Below are 16,214 nucleotides of genomic sequence, written 5' to 3'. Positions count from 1 at the left end.
ACAATTTAATTGCTTGTATTGTTTAGGTTGTTTGGTTTTTTTCCTATTAGACAGAATGTCTTGTATATTGCAGATAAAGAAGGCACCTTATTCCTCGACCAAAGGAATCTAATCTGTGGAGGAGAAATCTTTTACTTCTAGGACAACACTTATTTTTAGATTCATACATTAAAAATTCCTGGGGACTGCCATGGCTGTCCAGCTGAGTCATACTCTTATAAATAACCCCACAGGACAGAATGGCTTTTCTTTTAGGGTAAGACACTCTTCCACAGATGAGAAGTGATTGAGTCTGGTCCTTGGAAGCTTCTTGGAAAAATCACACTGTTTTTCCTCCTGTTCTCAAGTGAAAGGAGAAATTAAGAAGGCATTTAGTAATAAACCAGATTTCCAGCTTATCTGAAGAGCTCTCAATAAAGGCCCTCATGGGCCTATGTCCTAACAAACATTTAGATATATAGTATCTTTACAGCAGTTCACTTGATCAAAAGACAAACCTAGCTAGATTAATGGCCGCCACAAGTGTTAATTGTTATTATTTCCTAACCTGTGACACAGCAGAGAATACAAAAGGCTGATAATCTGCAAATAGCTTCAGTTCCTTCCTCTGCCACTGACTGAGGGAGCAATTTTAAGGGATTCACTCGCTCTTTCTGCACCTCAGTTTGCCACCTGTCAAGTAGGAATCATGCCATTTAGCTTCCAAAATAAATTGCTAACATGAAAGTGGTATTTGCTATGCCACCAGTTTCTGCAGTGCCACACACACTGCAGTTATTCACTCAGTTGCACAATGTAGGTATGTTTCTTGCAGTAATTCTTATTGTACTCCTCGTATTACCTACACAGCAACAGGACGTCTCTTACTTCTACATACTTGCCAATGACTGTACCTTCTTGGTCATCAACCCTTCCTCCATTCCTTTTTCATAGTAACTTTGTGATAATCCACTCTGTGCTGGACAAACGTACCTGAGAAGGATTCATCTGGGGCAAGAGAAATTCAAATGTCTCGGCATTCTCCTGAACTCCTAAAAGATTACATTCTTTGTTCATGAATGACCTTATCCAAAGGACTATGGCAGAGCTGGACTCATGGGCTCAAGTGATGTATCATGATGGGTGTTGGCAACTGACAGGTTTAATTTTTATTTCCTTGATTTCAATAAAAAAACGCTTTGATGGCCTCATTAAGTGACTGTAATACAACAACTTGATGCTTTACATCCTGCCTCTCAGTCACTTGGAATTACAATGTCCTTTAAAAGAAATCCTACTGGAATCAATGGCTTCTTGAAGATCAACGTATTATTTATCCTGTTTAAGAGTGACAGAATTATATAACTTTAATTGGACCAAATCTTGATGTTATTCTTCAAAACACCTTAGATGCTTTGCTTGATCTGATTATAACTGAGTAGGAACAGTCAAAAGATGAATGAGTAGGAACTTCCGAACCCAATATACTTAGAACAAACCTTTCCTACAGGACTGGTCTGTCAATTTTGAGCCTTAAGCTCAAATTCATTATAGCCCCTTTAAAACCACTATTCTTTGTATTTAATATTAATCCCAGATTATAAAATGAAACATACATCTTTCCAACAGCCTGTTCAAAATCCTTAGTTCCACTGGAAGTATTTCACATCATGTGCTCTAGAGCTACACCATAACGGAAAATAGAGCTGTAAGCCATATTGCTAGACAAGCCCATGAGCATGCATGATGGGGCTGGGAATAGAAACAGCATTAATATACCTTGGGAATGGATGTAAAACCTATGCCAGCTGTGTAAGTAAGGACTGATTGTCCTTCCCACACCATGACACACACTGCATTTAATGTGTCTATTCCTCTTGAGCTGGTCCCAAATTTAGGACACATAAAGGATTAATCAAGCTTATACCCCTGACATGGCAGACAAAATGTTTCTGTACGCTTGAGTAGTGAGAACAACTCTATCAGAACCACCTTGTATAGAGAAGAGTCTGTGCCCTTTCAAGAAACCAAGGGAAACAGTCAGATGCTTTTGTATTTGGATGGTCAGAACACACTAAGTATATATCCCAAATTTTCAAAATCATAGGATTGGTTTAAAAGGTATGACACTTAAGAAAATAATAATAAAGGATTGGTTTTCTGCCTAGTCATTTTCCAAATCTTTGCTGCTTCATCTTTGACCTACCATCTTAGAACCAGGAAATCTGCTTTATTTTAAAAAAAAATCACATGATCCAGGAGTGAGGCTTTAGAGAAATCCCTGCCAAATATGTACATTGACAACTCCACAAAGGCTTTTGTTTTGGGTCTTCTGCTCCAGCGCAGCTGCAGTTTTGCTTTTGACATGTTTATCCAGCACATTCAACATGAAATTAATCTTATATCCTTTTTTCTAAATATGTACATTGTCCTCAACGAGGGGAAACTTGAAATATAGGATGTTTGAAAGAAATTAAAGTATCAACTGATTAGACTCAATTTACTATATTCATCAAATGCAGTCTTAGTTTTCAGCTGTAAACCCAATCTGGTTGCTATCCAGCAGCAGTTTCACAGTTACATGTTCTGCATTAAAAATATATATACATGCATACATCCATATGTCCAGGGTTTCAGTACATTGGAAAAAATTCTGCCTTGAATTATGCTCCACTGAATTCAACAGAATTTCCTAGGAATATACATAGAGTAGGCAAAACTAGATCCATCACTGCTGCATAGCCTACTTCCTTCTTATTCCTTTCATTGATTTGCCTCCCATTTGGCCCCATTCTTAAAGTCTTTGGCAGGTTAAGAGTTAGGCAAATTATTTGGAAACAACTTGTATTTACTGATCCTCATTCAATGTATAAATTACACAATGCAGTCATGTGAGTTGAAAGAAGGATTTTTGCTAATATCTTATTTAAATACCAATTAACAAGTAAGTTCTAAAGATACAGACACTTTTATCACTCATGTGTTTCCAAAACATTTTAAAACTTTGATGGAGTGCACAAATTTCTATTCCCTTCTGAGCAACTAATATCCATTTAAACACCACATTGTTTTTCTTTTCTTTCCACTTCATGTCTGCTGTTTGCAAATTGATCCTTATGATTATAAAAAGTCAAGGCAGTTATACCTTGAATTGGAATGCCGCCAGACCTATTATTTGCAGGACTTTCTAGCTGCATAAATAGAATGTCAACTACCTGAATATACTAGGCATACAAAGCAACATAGAAAGCCAACTTTAATTAAGAGGCGTAAAAAGAGCTCCACTATTTTGTTAGGGAAAAATGATAGGTACAACTGCAATTTCAAATAATTCACCCAGCAAAGAGCAGAAGTGCATAAATATACACAAAAGCCAGCGCAGTAGTTCTCAGTATAGATCTAATTAAATTTAGTCGGAACAATGAATTACAATAGATTAGTTTATGTCTCGTAACAACTATTGTATCTTTCTTTGTACTTAGCAAATTTAGTCTTTTTGCAGATCTTTTGCTTACACAGGTGCAAATTTCTTGAATCTGACACCGTTTCCTATCTCACTAGTGATCTTTGGCTTTTGTTTTGCACCTACCAGAAAGCTACGCTCCTCTGCCACCTAGTGCTTTACAGAAGTATATTTTATATCAACTGCCAGCTCCTGCTAGCATAGTGTGTTCAACAGAATACATGAGGACTGTGCAGAAACCTTTTATTAAAATTTCCTTGCTAAATGGGCCATTAATTTATCAACCTCTATGGATATCATAATTGATCACTGCCAGAGATCACCCCTATCTTAGTATGATACAAAATCTTTTAGCAACTTGTATTTTAGGACATTACATCATCTTCCTGGTTCTTTCTAAAATGTAAAATAAATTTTTACATAAAATCCTTACAGAAGAAAAACATAATCAAATATAACATGTATTTAATCATATGAAATTTTTAGACAAAAAAGAATGTCTTTTTCAACTACTAGCAGGTTCCCAGTGTATCAAAGTGAAATTCCCGAGGTATGTATTTTTTCTTTTTAAATGGATTCTGGAGTACAGCATTTGTAACAGCCAGTATGCTTTTTGTTAGTTTTAATTTACATTGTTTCAAAAAGTGTATATTTATATATTAGTAGTATTGCAATTTATATTTCTTTCAAAATTACGTATAAACAGGGTTTATTTCAAGTAACAGACTATGCCACATTTTAGAGGAATTCTGGAATATTTTTTTTTAAAGTAATAGAGCTTCATATTGTCAGTGTTAATAAAACAAAGCTATGAAAGTAAGCTTTCTTTTACTCTTCTTTTGAAGGAAAAGTCATTCAAACTAAACTGTTCTGTCTCTCACTGAAGATGATTTCTTTTTTTGAAAATTAACTGGTACTGTATCAGTTGCATATACAAATCTTCAATATTTGTCAGTTGTTTCTAATTTTTCTTTTAGAGACCATGAATACCAGATATTTTAATGACTTTTCCCCCCACATTACTCAAAAATCACTATGAAACATTATCAAGCATGTCCTCTTGTCTGGATTGCACAAATGCAGTACTAACATAAGCAGTATGGCTATGAATCATCACCTAACCATGGCCTGGCAAGTATCTTAAAATGTCTAGTGTTGACACAGCCTAACTTCATTCATGTTTCATAAGAACTCTATTTGTAAAGCACCTTCGTTGCTACACTGATACTATAATTCAATAAACTAAACTAATGCAATATACTGCCAATTATAATTATTACTCCATTAGCAGAAACCACACGTCCTCCTTCATGTTTAGAGAAAGTCTTTTTTTTTTTAATAATACCTCTGTGTTTCTGAGAAATTAACCCATGACTCTCAACATCCCATGTTAATTTAGCTTATTTCTCTACAGAACCTTTGTCAAAAATATATAAAAAGCAGCTAAGACAGTACAGTGTAATTGGTCCTATAATATGCAGACAAAGAAACAAAAAAACCCTACCTCTCCGTAAAATACATATACACCTTTCCCTCGGGACAATATATCTGTCTTACTGCTTGGCTAATCTCACCTCCAATCCCTAAAATACATATACACCTTTCCCTCATGACAATATATCTGTCTTACTGCTTGGCTAATCTCACCTCCAATACGTCAGTCTCATCCCATGCAGCTCTGTCAAAAGAAAGACTTCCACTCTGCATCCTGCTTGCCACCTTTTATTGGCTTCAGTTCTGAATAACTGAAAAACAGATATGACTGCAATAAATCCTGTTTGGACAAATCAAAAAGAACTTATGTTGATTGCTTGGATACTGTCAACTAAATGGCATCAATTTACACTTATCAGCTTTCATTATTCCCTTAGACTATGGAAGAAATATAACATCTCCGCTAACATCTGTTCCTACCAGTTATGTTTCAGAACATGGAATCCAGAGCAAGGAAAGCAGAAGTGAGGTGTTAAACCACACACAAGCCCACTCCTTAAGCAGGCATAATTGGCTCAGCCATGTACATACAAAGGCTATTCTGGAAAGCGTGGTCCTGTGTCCTCCACTTTCATACTCCTACTGTCCACGTTGCCACTTTTCTGACCCTGACATGAGCCAAGCTATAGGGGGGTACCCACTGAAAACCAAGCTGTAGAAAGCCAGGGAACAATTCTTTGTCAGCATAGCTTCCCAAACCAGGACAGCACAGGAGCAGATATGCTCAAGTACCAAGGAAACACAGGGGCAACCTAGCCAGGGTTAGGGTCAGGCTTGCATTTTTTGGCAGCAAACAGCTATTAGACTGGCTGAACTGTAATACCCAACAGTACCGTTGGTATATTAAAATCCCAACCAAAAACCTGAAAACAGCCTTAATCTTAAATGTAACAGTGCTATGGTGTGTCTAAAACCTTAGTGAAAATCCACCGCTAGATGCTGTAACTGCACCACTGAAGAGTACCAATGCACAGCAGAGGGCAGAGTTGCCCCCTCTGCAGAAGACCCAGGATGCTGTTGTATGCTGTTCTGTGTGTTTTTTTCCAAGCAGACACTGACCACCCAGACTACTTACTAGCAATGGCTGCAAAGAATCAGTTTTTGGTCCTTATCAAATTTACAGACTTCCAGTCATTACATTCAAATTCGTTATTTCACTCAAGAAATCACTGTGCACTTTGGGGGCGGGGGGGAGGGGGGGGGAAGTCTTTCCATTTCCCTCATTTCCCTTTAAGACAGAAAATTATTTTGTATACTGACAACTGCAAGAAACACTTCACCTTCAGCCTGGTACAGAAAAAGAGCAAATACTTCATGGCAACCACTAGTTAGCTCAAAACCAGGAATATCTCAAACAGCAGCACTGTGGAGAGCTCCAGGCAGATTCTGCTAAGAGCCATGGAAATAACCAGATAACTGTATCTTTGCTTGTAAATATCCTTTGTTTCTAACCAACATTGGTTTTGAAATTGTGGGGGTTTTGTTTGTTTCTTTTGTTTCTTCCAAAAGAGCAGCCGCCAAAAACAGAAAGCATATTTCCCTAGGATACTTAACATACTTTATTTTACATCTGTGAATGTTTTCCCTTTGTTGAAAAAAAACGTTATTTACAAAACCAGCATAGAACATTAACATACAAATTATTCAGTGTACTGTACACAGATGTCCAAACCCAAGGTAGATCCTGATTTCTCTTTAATTGTTGACTGTTATGATGTATCACTGAGATGCATTTCCCACTGCATGCTATAGAAACAACACCTGACTGCAACACCATATGGCACGACACACGATTCAAGCAGGATTCCCAAAAGTGCATAGGTTATCCATATCAACATTGTGTGAACAAAACAAGGAAAATATTCTTGAAAAACATGATCTTTCTTGCTGTAGCAACTGTTTTTGTTAGCATTAGTTCTAAAGCATCAGTTTTGAACAAACCAAGACGGACGCTTCCTGGCTCTTTCAATGATCCGCTTGCCTTCATCTTTTTCTGTGGGCTTTTCTCCATCATAAAGGACAACAGTCTCTACAGTAGGAGTATTAAATGGTCCTCCCTCCTTTTTACGTATTTCCATCCGTATCAGTTGAGTTTCTGCTTTGACCTTTGCATAACAATAGCCACAAAGGACATGTTTCTGTTTCAAGTTTCCACACTCAGGACAAACATCTATGTTCCTCTGAAAAACAGTAGAAAACAGTAAATTTTGTAATTTGAATAACAACAACAAAAGAAACAGAGAACAATCACAAACTACTAAAAAGGCTAGATGAAATACCAGAGAAATTCAATTGCCTTCTCAAAATTCTTCTATGTATTCTGCAATGCATTGCTACATCAAATGCTTACTATTAAAAATAGCCTATGAAGTCAATACCTAAATCATTATGCCTACTGATGACTGGGAGACCCAATACCTATCAACTCAATTAGATGCACAGAAAGGATAGACCTTTTCCATTTATACCAGCTTTTTAGCTAAAATTCACATTCTGTTGGCTTTCACTTTTTATTTAACCACAAACTACAGTCACACATGATGAATGCACCCGTTGCAAAGTATTTTGAAGATTACAATGTATTCTAAGCTTATTTATAAACAAATTCCAGAAAAGTCCTTCAGTCAGTACTGACCACTATAATGATTCTCTACAATAAGTGAGATGAAAAATGATTGGTGTAAATCTTACTCCAGCATGCTTGTTTCCCATTAACAAAATCATCTGCAGTGAATATGGCGGCAAGCCCATGGAAATTTGGTGATTACCTTTACTTTTATAAGCTTATTGGGATTTCTTCGCCTGCAGCGGTTCACTTCAATGGTGCGCCTTTTCTTTGGTGCCGCCATCCACAAGACGCTATCTAAGAAGCTGGGCACCTCGTTACTTTCTCTAGTGTCGCCTACTGGCTCTGGAAGACAAGCTGGAGCTTGGACAGCTAATGCTGGTCCTGAAGGAAAAAAAAAAGTAATTCATTACAGCCAAGCCCCATTTTCACGTGCAGCTGAGGAAATATGAGACGGATGCTACCGACACCCCCAAAACGAGGAGGGAGGAGCGGCCAGCAGCGCCCCTCGCCCCGTTCCCTCACTGTCCCCAGGGCTGCGCGCTCTCCTGCTCCAGCCCCCTCCCTCCGCTGTTCAACGTTAGAAACAGGTCCCGCCGGCCTTCAGCCGGGACAGGAGCAGGCCGGTACCTACCCCACGGCAGGCTCTGGCCCCCAGAGAAACCCAGCAAGAGGCCGCGCTCCAGCCGCCCCCAGCAGCGCTGAAGGAGTCCGCGAAGCCGCGGCAGCGGACAGAAAACCACTACCAAGGCCGCCATACCGCCACACAGCCCCGCCAAGGCCTTAGAAGAAGGGAAGGCGGTCGCTCCCCCGAGCGCGCACTGGGCATGCGCGCTGTCGCTGAGCCTTCTGGGAAACCGAGTGCCCTGAGCACCTGGCGGCACGGCCGGGACGGAGACCAGGACTTCACGTCCCAGCATTCCTCTCGCTACCAGGAGGGCGGGGCGGCAAGCGGGGCACCCGAGGACTTCAACCCCCAGCATGCCCCACGGCGCGCCTCGTCACCAATCGCGTCCCTCGAGGGCCCGGCGCTCCTTCCCGGCATGCTCCGCTCTGCTCCACCTCCTGGCCAATCAGCGCGCTAGCTGTGTTCGCGTGGAGGAAGCGGGAGGAGAGACTGCGCCTGCGCAGAGGGAGCTGGTGAGGGGAGTGGAGGGGTTTGTTCCAAAATGGCGGAGCGCGGCTACAGCTTCTCCCTCACTACGTTCAGGTGCTCGGCGGGGAGAGGGCTGTAGGCCTGGGCTCTCGGCAGGCGGGCCGGCGGGCGAGGGGGAGAAGGGCGCACAGCCTACGCGGAGCGGTCTTCCGGCGCCGGGGCAGGAGGGAGTGGGTACTTTGCAGAGTCATCGCGTCCCCGGCGGGTCGGCGGAGCCGGGCCTGCCAGCGCTTGGGGGCGGCGGCGGCTGGACCTGGGCAGAAGGGGCGGGCGTAGGGAAGGCGACTGGGATCTGGCGCCTTCGCCTGAGGGGGGCACTCAGCTGGCTGCTGGGAGTCTTCGTGAGCGGAACGGCTGCAGGGGCAGCCGGGGAGAGAAGCGGGGGCTGAGGTGAGAGTCCCGGCTCCCACCTGATCTGTGTCGCTGACCTCGGACCCGAGAGCAGTCGCTGCTTCTATCTTCTGTCGTTGCTGTGAGTCAGAGTCACTGTGGGGCCGACCTAAGGTCTGTCTCGTCACTGGTAGTGCCTTATAGCGAGTGCTTGGTGAAACGGTTTAGCAAACTTAGGGTCCCCACGCACTCGCTTTAGGGTGGGTAGTAATTCCGTAACTCTGAGCTAACTGGAAATGCGTGATGGTAGCTGAGCTGTGGTATCTTGAGAGCTTGCTTCAGAACAAACTTTGCAGATGTGGGAATGAAAGAAGCTTTCGGATGAGTTTTAAATAGTTTATTTTCCTTCCTGCTGCACTTGCAGGTGGTGCTCTCCTTCCACTTTGTGTTGCGCACAGCTAGGTGCGGGATGGTTGCATGCACGGAATGAATATGCTATTGGAGTGATACCTATTAAAGTGTTGATCTAATACATACACTTAAGATTAATTCAGAGAAAAAGAAATTACTTTCCATTCTTTTTTGATGAAACTGTTAAGCTATCCAGAACTATATTTTATATATAGAAGGGAAAACTGAATGCAAGAATCTTTGTGCTGCTTTTGGTAAAGTGTCCCCTTAATCTCAGAGGCGAGTAATGCTGTGTAATTGGAAACTGGGTTACTACAGGCTTGTTGCAGTTAAGCAAACGAAGCAGTTCACAATCTAAAACTCGGAAAAGAATCTTCTTGGTGGATGCCGCCAAATGTGCCTGCTTTACTCAAGTGGGTTAAATTCTTTATTAGCTCTTGGAAGTGGTTTCCTAAGGGAGTTACAAACTTTTTGTACTGTACAGAAGTACTACATGCTCTGAAGCTTGAAGCCATTTGATTTTATACTCACATGGAAGAGAATACACCTACTTACGTTTTCCCTCATTCACCTGTTCCTTGTGCTGAGAATTATTTATTTTAGGTTGTGCTTACTTTTAAAATATTTTGCTAATGTTCTGTATATTTAAATTGCTGGCATAGGAAACTGTTGTTCTGGTTTGTTAGTATTTTGTAGTGGAGAAGCTAGAATTATTACTGTGTCACTTTTATACACTGTTTACTCAGTGTATAAATAACTACACTAATTGATTACTGCTTGCTTTTTTTCCTAACTGCTCTAAGCACTGAGTTACATAATTTTCTATTTTACTTCTGCATCTATTAAAACAACAGTGTCTGAAATACAGCCCAGAGAACAGATCCGACTTGCAAAATCACTTGTCCAGTGAGTGACTGGCTCTGTGCTGTCCTTTTCCCTGGGGATCGAGAGTGGACCCCTTGATCCCCCCTCATTCTGGATGAGTTACTTTGTCAGCCTGACACCTGCTGCTCTGTTCTTATGATTCTGCATCCATGACCAGAATGACATGGATCATTAAAACAAAATGCAGGAATACCTGGGGGTGGAATGGGAGCTGGTTTTGTCTTGTGCCATTGACCCGATATGTGTTTGTCAGTCAAAAAGATTGGCAGTGTTTTGCTCGTACCTTTCAGCAGTGAACATCAGGGTCTTGAAAACTTTTGCAAACCACATGTATAGTGCCATTTCAGTAGAAAGTCATGATGTGCTCTGAAGATTTTTTCCACTGAGTGGAAAACTTGTTTAAAATAGTATGAAGTTGGAGGACGGACTTGTCCTCCTTCAATCTGCATCCCAGTCACTGCTCCCTATCCAAGACACATTAGCTTTCATGAGAGTTGTAGGCGGGTGCTGTTTGAGTATCCCAGTAGCACTGTGCAGCAGTGAGTTCTGTGCTGAACAGGTCCAGTTCTTCTAGAAGCTGTTATGAATCTTCAGACTTGTGGTCTTTTGGGGAGGGGGGGTTAAATTCTGATTAGAATATGCTGATGCTAGGTGTAAAGAGGCTTAAAAAAGCAAGTTAGCATCAGATTGTTGTAGGAAAGATTTGAGCATATCAGAATTATGTTAGGCTTACTTTTGCATTTTCCTTTTTAGTCCTTCTGGAAAGCTTGTTCAGATTGAATATGCTTTGGCTGCAGTGGCTGCAGGAGCTCCATCGGTTGGGATTAAAGGTATGGTGAAGGACTCAGGATTCTGAGTATCATTTGAGAGAACTAAAATTGGTTAGACTATGTACTAGGTCTTTTTTCATCTTGCCTTCTATTACATATTCTGTCTTTCTTTCAGTGGATTTGCACATCTTTTAGTGGGTTTAATATTTCCTTTTTTTTTTCCTGCACCTCAATAATTTTTCTATAAAGAAGGAAGGGAGCTTAGAGCCCCATGCTAGGGGAAGAAAATTGCTTGGGTGATTTTGGAGACACTGAGCTGGTAGAAGTAGACTTTTTTTTTTTTTTTTTTGAGTGCTCCTGTCTCAAGTAAATAATTCCAGCTGTGTGTCCATATATATAGAAATTACACAGAAAATTACCTCAACTGCCTAATTATTAATATCTGCTTCAGAATCTTCAGAATGGGATTATGGGAGCTGTATGATTATTTAAAAGGAGAAACAATGTGTTGGGTGGATTCATCAAAGTATCTCTGTTTAATGTGATTGTAAACTTGAAGAGTTTTTTAAAAAGGGAGGAGCAAAATTCTTTACAGTCCAATAAACTTGTTCTGTGTTTTGACTGCTTTCCATAATTCTAGTTTGATACTAAAAAAAAAAAAATCTTGTTCCTTTCCAGCTGCAAATGGAGTGGTGTTGGCAACTGAGAAGAAGCAGAAATCCATTCTTTATGATGAAAGGAGCGTCCACAAAGTAGAACCAATTACCAAACATATAGGTTTAGTGTACAGTGGTATGGGTCCAGATTACAGGTATTAAAAAATTTTATTTGGTCGCCATTTAGATGCATTTTCATAGAACAAATGTAAGAAACAGATAGCAATTAGCTGTTTCCTTCTAAGTGTATGGCATAATATTATATTGTATTACACAGTATATAAAATTCATGTTAAGGTTTTCTTAATATATTCAGTACCTGGTCAAATAACCTTCTATCTAAAGAACGAGTAGGGAATGAACAGCAGTGTAATTCAACCTTCGTTTCAGTTTAAGTATTTCAGAGATTACTCAGCTGATAAAGATAACCCAGCACAGTGTATTTTTTTTTTTACATTGGTGTTATGCCAGATCTATAATTCCTTAGCATAGTTATTTATTATGAGTTTTCAGTTCTAGCTGTAACAACTGATTGGAATATCTTTGACGTACTAATTTTGTCTTTGTTTCTAGAGTACTTGTGCACAGGGCTCGGAAGCTGGCTCAGCAATATTACTTGGTTTATCATGAGCCCATTCCAACAGCTCAGCTAGTACAGAGAATTGCCTCTGTGATGCAAGAATACACACAATCTGGGTATGTGGTTTTCTGAATTTTGAAGTTGCTTAGAAAGATTATGTTGTTTAAATATAAGGAATAACAACTACCTGGCGATGGAATTTTTTGTGTCAGAAAGGGAGTTTTTCGATGGACAATGTCCACAGAAAGTGGGCCAGTGGGAGGAACACTAACTGGCAGGGGGTGAGATAGGGTCTTCGTATCTTGAAAATAAACATGTCGGGCAAGGCAGCATGCTTTTGGTTTTGTACTGTTGGTTGGCTAGTCATCCCTGATCACAGCTCTGGGCTGGTGGGAAGCATTTGGGGGAAGGTTAACCCATCCAAAATAATTTAGTCATCTTTGGTTTTCGCTGAATAAATTTCACATATCAACTGTGATTTTTTTGGTTTGTTTTTGGTTGGGGTTTTTTTCTGTAGTGGTGTTCGTCCATTTGGTGTATCACTGCTAATTTGTGGCTGGAATGAAGGGCGGCCATATTTATTTCAGTCGGATCCCTCTGTAAGTATCCTATGTTTGTAAATTCTACTGCTTTTTTAAAACATCTAAAGCTGTATATGTGCTCATGAAATACTTTCTGTGATGAGAAGAAGAATGCAGAGCTAGAACAAAAGATCCTGTAACATAACTTCTGAAGTCAGAATGAGCCAATTTCAATAGGTGCTTGGAGGAGGCCTGGATCACTCTGTGCCTGCATGTTGCTCTATTGCTTGAGGGATGGCAGCTGTTTTTGAGGGAGATCACCATCCCTTTTCATGCCTTCCCACCTAGCTGGTAGTGACAAGAGTGGCATTCTGCAGCAGGTACCAGAAAAAAAAAGAATGACTGCTTATGCTGCTCAAATAGTTGTTCCCTAAACTGGATGGAAGTTAGGCCAAAATCTGTTGCATTGTGAAATATAATGCATATGCTTTAGAATTTAATGACAGTTGTTAATTAAAGTGAGTTTATTTGCTGTGTTTACACTGCACTTCTTTGTGCAGTGAAAAACTACCCTTTGATGCATGTGTGGGTTGTAACGCTTTACGTCAAACAAAAAAAGGTCACTGTAGTGATCCTTGATAAGCTTCAGAAATTTGAATTACTACCTGATGCTCAAATGTAAAAAGCAAAATGCAGGTGTCTTGTGTAAGGCAGCTTGATTGAGGCATAGAACTGCTGACGGTCTTCATGCCAGAGGAGAGAATAGAAGTGATGGCTAAATATCCTATTAGCAGCTAAGATAAATCAGATGGTTGATTTGCAACAAGTTACTTAATCTTAAAAAAGAAGAATATATGGAGTGAACCTCAGAAAAGATCTGACTGTATTAATTGCCAAGGGTAAACATACTATTTCTCTTTAAGGAATCCCAAATCAAAACTAGGCTGACTTATTAAATTCATCTTTCAAAGTAGCGGGAGGATTAAAATAGGCAGGCCCTATACAAATGTTTTGTACACTTTCACAGCATATGTTTCCATATCAAATTAGTCTGCATGTGATCCAAATTAGGCTTGTATATTCTCAGTACATTCAGTATTTTCATAATTCCTTCTGTACTTTTTACCAAGTAATTGAATACATAATGTTTGACTAAGTTACACAAAACAATTCAATATATTGTTGCTTTTACAGGGAGCTTACTTTGCATGGAAAGCAACAGCAATGGGAAAAAATTATGTCAATGGAAAAACATTCCTTGAGAAAAGGTAATGTATTTGATACTTGTCTGAAAGGATACTATCTGTTTTGTTCAGGTTCCATGTAAAACAGCCAGATAAAAAATGCACACTTTCAGATTATCAGAACAAAGTTTTAAAATACTTAAGATTGGATGCTTCCAGTTTACTTATTTACACATGCACGGGAAATTTGCTTTATTTAAACTCCAACTTTTGTGTTTATGGAGACTTATTTCAGTGCAGTAAACATTATATTCAACATATTTGCAGCAATAGTTCTACACAGCGTCAGTAGGAAAAGTGGTAAAATACTTTTTTTACAAATAATAACTTTGACTATAAATATCACAGTACTTAAAAATAACATTTGTATGAGAAACAGGAAGATTTTAGTAGTGTTTGGGTTTTTAGAGGCTCTAGGATTATTAGGATTTGGAAAGATCTTTGTCCCATGCTGAAATACATGAACTTCTGTTTACAGATACAATGAAGATTTGGAGCTTGAAGATGCCATTCATACGGCTATCTTAACACTAAAGGTTAACAAAATATTTAAGAAATAAGTTTCTTACTGTTATGACATTGATATGATGCACTGAAGTATATTTTCTTTAATAGGAGAGCTTTGAAGGGCAGATGACAGAAGACAACATTGAAGTTGGAATCTGTAATGAAGCTGGTTTTAGGAGGCTTACTCCAACCGAGGTTAAGGACTACTTGGCTGCGATAGCCTAGTAGAAACTGAGCAAGACTGTGTGATTCACACAAAGGTCTTTTTAATTTTGGCTACTTAAATGTTTTTGTTTGCAGTTTTTGCATACTTATTTCTACATGGTTTGTCTGAGAGATTTTTTAAATATCATGGGTGCAAATGCAACAGTCCTAATATTGTAATACATGGTATCTTATTACAGGTAATTCTTTCCCTTGATACATGGAATTTTTGTACACAAAATACTGTACAAAATGTAAAATTATAATGACAGCTTGAAAAAGGCTGAAGAATAAAATTTGAAGGCCACTGTTTTGGGGGAAGGTGTCTGTGTGTCTTTTTAATCATAGCTTGTTTACCTGCATAAAGCTGAGGTTTTGGTATCTTTATTGTTGAGGAAACAGAATTTTCCATGCAGCCGTGATGAACTCATGTTAGACCTTCTTTTAATGAATTTAAATTTTGAGTGGACAGGATCATTTTTTCACTTTGGAATATTGTTTAAATGTTAAGTAACTTCCAAAAATGGTTTTATCTGGTGTAAAAGATCATGTACTTTCACAAAGAAGCAGAACAGTCTTCCATTTCAGGTGTGACCTGTGATCTACTTGAGCATCTCTGCCCTTGACCCTCTTGGTCTTTGTGTCTCAATAACTTGTTTTCTATTACTTGGGTTATTTTCGTGGCCCTAGAAATTGCACTTTTTCAGCCCTGAAATATTGTTAGAAATAATGGAAGTAGTAGCTCTTAGTGCAAACTAAATGCATTTATCATCATCAATAAAAATCAACAGGAGTTACAAAGCAAAATGAGAGTATGTAATGTAATTACTTTATCCCTTGAATTGTGCTGAAGTGTTTTCCAACTTGCAAGATAACTCAAAAGGTGCAGTAATGAAAAGAGCACTTAATTTATGCATCACAACTTTTACAGGTGTAGAACTAGATGCTTGAATATTATTGTGTGTGGGTGTATGTATTGATACATTTGTTACATGTGTAGAGTCGTCCAGGTTATACAGAAACACAAAATTTACTGCAAAAGAAACAAGATAAATATACTTTTTTCATCAGAAATAATCTGGTCTGCAGCTGTTTAAGTTACTGTTTGCAGATTTTATTACACTTGATTGTAATTTTATTACAGTCTGATCATTAAAATGTTGATAATGAACTGGGAGTGATAGCTGGATCACTCTGCTTTTACGTAAGGCTAAGCACGTATGGGAGCAGCCTGACAGGTTACGTGTTAGCAGCCATAACTAATGAAGAAAATGTAAAGTACGAGTTAGTCTGCAGAAAGCAGTGTATAAGGTGATTGATCTGTTCTTTCCAATGTCTGTCTTCTGATGTTTTATGTTATCATTAGGTAAATAAGAATTTCTGAAGCATGCCATAAATGAAGTTTTATTTCCAAATGTCAGAAATAAAAGCTGTGTCCAAACAGTTCA

At 39.3% G+C, this 16,214-nt stretch overlaps 2 protein-coding genes across 2 annotated transcripts; one reads left to right on the top strand and one right to left on the bottom strand.

The window, feature by feature from the left end:
* Window positions 1-6,477: 6,477 nt before the first annotated feature.
* MRPL32 (mitochondrial ribosomal protein L32) lies at window positions 6,478-8,308 on the bottom strand. Its single transcript, XM_075054500.1, has 3 exons — window positions 8,137-8,308; window positions 7,705-7,886; window positions 6,478-7,116 (listed from the first exon to the last, which is right to left on the bottom strand). Exons 1-3 carry the CDS (start codon window positions 8,258-8,260, stop codon window positions 6,862-6,864), a joined length of 561 nt encoding a protein of 186 aa, XP_074910601.1. The 5' UTR covers window positions 8,261-8,308; the 3' UTR covers window positions 6,478-6,861.
* Window positions 8,309-8,601: 293 nt separating this feature from the next.
* On the top strand, window positions 8,602-16,214 carry PSMA2 (proteasome 20S subunit alpha 2). The gene is made up of 8 exons (XM_075054487.1): window positions 8,602-8,712; window positions 11,038-11,114; window positions 11,733-11,865; window positions 12,284-12,406; window positions 12,808-12,889; window positions 14,006-14,079; window positions 14,534-14,591; window positions 14,671-16,214. The coding sequence occupies exons 1-8, from the start codon at window positions 8,672-8,674 to the stop codon at window positions 14,785-14,787; spliced, it is 705 nt and encodes a 234-aa protein (XP_074910588.1). The 5' UTR covers window positions 8,602-8,671; the 3' UTR covers window positions 14,788-16,214.

Source organism: Buteo buteo, chromosome 2 (assembly GCF_964188355.1).
Source record: "Buteo buteo chromosome 2, bButBut1.hap1.1, whole genome shotgun sequence".
Lineage (NCBI taxonomy): Eukaryota > Metazoa > Chordata > Aves > Accipitriformes > Accipitridae > Buteo > Buteo buteo.
This window is presented reverse-complemented; position numbering and strand designations above follow the sequence as displayed.